General features: G+C 58.9%; 1 protein-coding gene across 4 annotated transcripts in view; it reads right to left on the minus strand.

Moving 5' to 3' along the window:
* LOC108501788 (maestro heat-like repeat-containing protein family member 6) overlaps positions 1-3053 on the minus strand; it is a 10138-nt gene extending 7085 nt beyond the window's left edge. The window contains exons 1-7 of one of the 4 annotated variants that reach the window (XM_017824022.1): positions 2943-3044; positions 2516-2803; positions 2211-2275; positions 1804-2103; positions 1376-1523; positions 1073-1137; positions 641-958 (exon numbers count right to left, since the gene is read on the minus strand). In XM_017824022.1, coding sequence (XP_017679511.1) covers positions 641-958; positions 1073-1137; positions 1376-1523; positions 1804-2103; positions 2211-2275; positions 2516-2624 — 1005 coding nt within the window. In that variant the 5' untranslated portion in view covers positions 2625-2803; positions 2943-3044. Of the gene's footprint in view, positions 1-640; positions 959-1072; positions 1138-1375; positions 1524-1803; positions 2104-2210; positions 2276-2515 lie in introns of all 4 variants that reach the window. The other 3 variants (XM_017824023.1, XM_017824024.1, XM_017824025.1) reach the window with 3 other exon arrangements.
* Between the last annotated feature and the right edge of the window lie 1325 nt (positions 3054-4378).

Here is a 4378-nt window from a genome sequence, read left to right on the forward strand (position 1 = left end):
TGCGGGACAGGCAGGAGAACACAGCCCAGCCCTGCACTCCACAGGCAGGGATGGCCCCAGCATGCTCAGTGCATGGAGCTGCAGGGGGATCAGCACCTGGCCCTCTTCCCCCCTCCTTTCCTTGGAGATGTCCACAGGGTGGGATGGGATAGGAAGAGGCCCATCGGGCTGCAGCCACCAGCCCTGTGGCCCAGCTCTGCCACTCACCCTCCTGCAGGGGCTGGAACTGCTCCACCTTTTTAGGCTGCAGTGCTGGGGCAGCCCCAGAGCTTTCCTCCTCCCCTTTTTTCACCCAGGCCAACTTGGGCACCCTGGGGGGTCTCCGCTCCATGTCTCTGTCTGGGTCCATGGCTACCTGCAGGAGACATGGCATGAAGAAGCCTGGCTCACCAAGTTCTGCACAAGTGCCTTGAAGGTACTTGCAATAGAGGAACCTTGGGAATGCTCTGAGTCATCAAGTTCCACAGTTTGGCCTTGTAGGGGACATGGGGCAGTTGGAGAGCTGCCAGAAGGAGCAACTTGTCCACTTTCCCCCAAGGAGTCCTTCCCTTCCCACCATACTGTTGTGGCCTCGAAGGCTGAGAGGGCCCAGCAGACCCAGCTTGAGGGCCCACACAGTCCCTACCCACAGGCTGCTTACTTGAGCAGAGACAACTCTCTCCCCAAGAGCGTCCAGGCTGGGAGCATCTGGCAGGTACTCAACGGGTATGCTGTCAGCATCTGCGATGCCCTCGGTCCCTGCACCATCAGCCTCCATGGTGAGCTCAGGCAGTGCCGTGTTGGAGTTTGTCACGTGATCGGTCACCGCGGTGTCACAGTTTGCTCTGCCATCAATTGACGCGGTGCCGACATCAGGGTCTGCCTTGAGCTCAGTCGGCGTGGGGTCAGGTTGTGCCATGACCTTGGTTGGTGATGTCCTGGTCTTTCTACGCTGAATGCCCATGGATTTCCGCACTCTCTGCACGAGAACAAAGGGCAGGGAAGAGAGGGATGTGCCATGGAGAGCTCTGACAGTGGTGCCAGACTGAGCAGTGACAGCAGGCCCAGCCCAGGTGGCGATGGCTACAGGTACCTGATCAGCTCTGTGGAAGTGGCCACGGGCACAGTCCTGCTCTTGTGTCCGGTTCTGGCCTGGATCTGGCAAAGAGCGAGCGTGGTCAGAGCTGAGGGGCTGCGAGACAGGCCAGAGAACACAGCCCAGCCCTGCGCTCCACAGGCAGGGATGGCCCCAGCATGCCCAGTGCATGGAGCTGCGGGAGGATCAGCCCCAGGCCCTCTTCCCCCCCCTTTCCCTGGCCATGTCCATTGGGGATGGGATGGGAAGAGGCCCATCTGGCTGCAGCCACCAACCCTGTGGCCCAGCTCTGCCACTCACCCTCCTGCAGGGGCTGGAACTGCTCCACCTCCTCAGGGTGTTGTGCTGGGGCAGCCCCAGGGCTTTCCTCCTCCGCTTTCTTCACCCAGACCAGCTTGATCACTCTGGAGCGTCTCCGCTCCATGTCTCTGTCTGCCTTCATGGTTTCCTGCAGGAGACATGGCATGGAAATCTCTGGTCACCAAATCCTGCAGAAGTGCCTTGAAGGCGTCTGCAATAGAAGACTGTTTGGAATGCTCTGGGTCATCAAGTCCCACAGTCTGGCCTGGAGAGGACATGGGGCAGTTAGAGCTGCCAGAGGGAGCAATTCCCCAGCTTCCCCCGAGAAGTCCTTCCCTTCCTACCACACTGTGCGAGCCTCAAAGGCTGAGGGGGCCCAGCAGACCCAGCCTGAGGGGCCAGACAGTCCCTAGCCACAGGCTGCTTACTTCCACAGAGATAACTCCCTCGTCAAGAATATCCAGAATGGGAGCATCTGACAGGCGCTGAACAGGTGTGCTGTCAGCATCTGCGATGCCCTCAGTCGTTGCATCATCAGTCTCCATGGTGAGCTCAGGCAGTGCCATGTTGGAGTTTGTCACGTGATCGGTCACTGCGGTGTCACAGTTTGCTGTGCCATCATCAGGGCCCGCCTTGAGCTCAGTCGGCGTGGGGTCAGGCTGCGCCATGACCTCAATTGGTGTGATCCTGCACCTTCTACGCCGAACGCTCAAGAATTTCAGAAAGGTCTGCAGGAGAACGAAGGGCAGGGAAAAGAGGGATGTGCCATGGAGAGCTCCAATAGTGGTGCCAGGCTGACAGCAGGCTCAGCCCAGGGGGGGATGGCTGCTGGCACCTGTACGGCCCTGCGGAAGTGGCCACGGGCACGGTCCTGCTCTTGTATCCGGTTCTGGTCTGGATCTGGCAAAGAGCGAGCATGGTCAAAGATGAGGGGCTGTGGGACAGGCAGGAGAACACAGCCCAGCCCTGCGCTCCACAGGCAGGGCCAGCCCTGGCCTGTCCAGTGCATGGAGCTGCCAGGGGGTCAGCCCCAGGCCCTCTTCCCCCCTCCCTTTCCCTGGCCATGTCCATAGGGGATGGGATGGGAAGAGGCCCATCTGGCTGCAGCCACCAGCCCTGTGGCCCAGCTCTGCCACTCACCCTCCTGCAGGGGCTGGAACTGCTCCACCTCCTCAGGGTGTTGTGCTGGGGTAGTCCCAGGGCCTTCCTTCTTCCTTCTTCTGAGCAGGCTCAGGCGTCTTCCTACCATCCCACAGTCTGGTCTTGAGGGTACCTGCAAGAGAGAGACACCTCGGAAGATCTCCGGGTCACCAAGTCCTGCAGGCTGCCCTCGAGGCCACCTTCCGCAGGGATTGGAGACTCCCCGGAAATTTTCCGGATCACCAATCCTGCGGTCTGGCCTCGAGGGCAACTAAAAGAGAGAAAAGCCTAGGAAACACTATGGGTTATCAAGTTGTGCAGCGCGGCCTCAAGGGCACTTGCCACAGGGATTGGGGACACCTCGCCTAAGCTCCGCGTCACCAAGTCCCGCGGTCTGGCCTTGAGAACACCTGCACCACAGAAACACCTCCAAAACGCTCCGGGTCAGAAAGGAAGGAGTTGACTGCGTGGGGGCTCCACACAGCACCGCTCTATCCCGTCTGTCCCGTCGCATGCTCCGAGGAGCACTGAGGCATGGCCACGTCACCACCAGTACTATGTCAACACGTGTCACAAAGGCCCTGTGACAGCCTGGCCTGTTCCATGCCATCGGCGATGCCCACCGTGCAGTGACACACTGCCACATGCCCTGGGGCCTCCCCCAGCCCAGCCACCTGCCCCAGGTCAGAAGGAGTCCGTTCTCCAAAGTATCTAAGAGAGCTGGACACGAACTTTAGGCACAGCTCAAAAACTAAGCAAACCCTCCCCAGCTGTGCCTGCCCACGGCAGCAGAAGGAGCCCCCTCAGTTGCCGACGCAGCCGCAGCGGAAAGGGTACGAGGCCTCCACAGAAGCTGGCACGGGCTCCTTGGGAGAAGTCCCGGCTGGTGGCCCTCCCAAACATGGGGCTGTGACACACAGAAGGAATGTGGGGGCAAGGGCACCAATGCTGCTCCAACCCCGTTGGCCGGGGTTGCACCAAAATCAGCAACTCTGGCAAGGCCTCGCCAAAGGAGACTTGCCACCGCCCCGAGTCCTGGCAGGAGTGGTGCCCGTCTCCTGCCCCAAAGAACTGTGCCCCTGGGGGACTTCTCTGCCAGAGGGCAGCCAAAGCCAACGGGCACTGATGTCTGTGCTCTTGCAGGGGGCTGTTGGGAGCAGCAGCTGGAGCAATTGGTGGCAGTGCTCAGCATCTGTCAGAACACAGGAGCAGTTTCTCCTTGCAGGAATGATTTTTGCATGGAAGTGATGACCTGCAGCACAAAATCACCATCAGTTGCTGAGTTTCACATGAAGATTAGATTGCTCAGAAATCCTGTCAAGCTTCCTTGTGTTATTTGGACTTTTTTTCTGCATTCTGCAAAATAAAAGCTGTCCAGTCTGACGTTCAAAGCTCCAGTTGCTATGTGTCTGAATGCGACTCTCAGCTGATATCCAGGGCACTGGGGAAAAGCAAAGGGGATAGGGAGAACTCTGGGATGCAAACCTGTTCCGTGTCTCTGATTAAGGTGCCACCCCACTGGAAGGAGCAGCCAAGACAAGGGCTGGAAGCAGATGTGTTCTGCCAGTTGCTGCTCTGGCATGGACAGAGGGCACACGTGTTCCCATGGGTCCAGAACACTCGATCCAAGAACAATGAGGGGCCATGTATTGGTAGGGAATGGGCTCCAGCAAGCCCAAAGTAGGATCTTCTAGCAGCAAAACCTGAGCTTGTGAAATGGGCCATCTTTGCAGCAGACACCACAGTGCTGACTTCCCTCCATCCTGCAACCTGAGCCATAGGAGGCCTTGCTTCAGCTTCTGCTGCTTCTTCCTTCCACTCCAGAAAGGCCTGCGTTTTGAGTTCAGAAGCCCATGCCCGTGT

This window comes from Lepidothrix coronata, unplaced genomic scaffold (assembly GCF_001604755.1).
Source record: "Lepidothrix coronata isolate B3197 unplaced genomic scaffold, Lepidothrix_coronata-1.0 Scaffold107, whole genome shotgun sequence".
In the NCBI taxonomy this organism is placed as follows: Eukaryota; Metazoa; Chordata; class Aves; order Passeriformes; family Pipridae; genus Lepidothrix; species Lepidothrix coronata.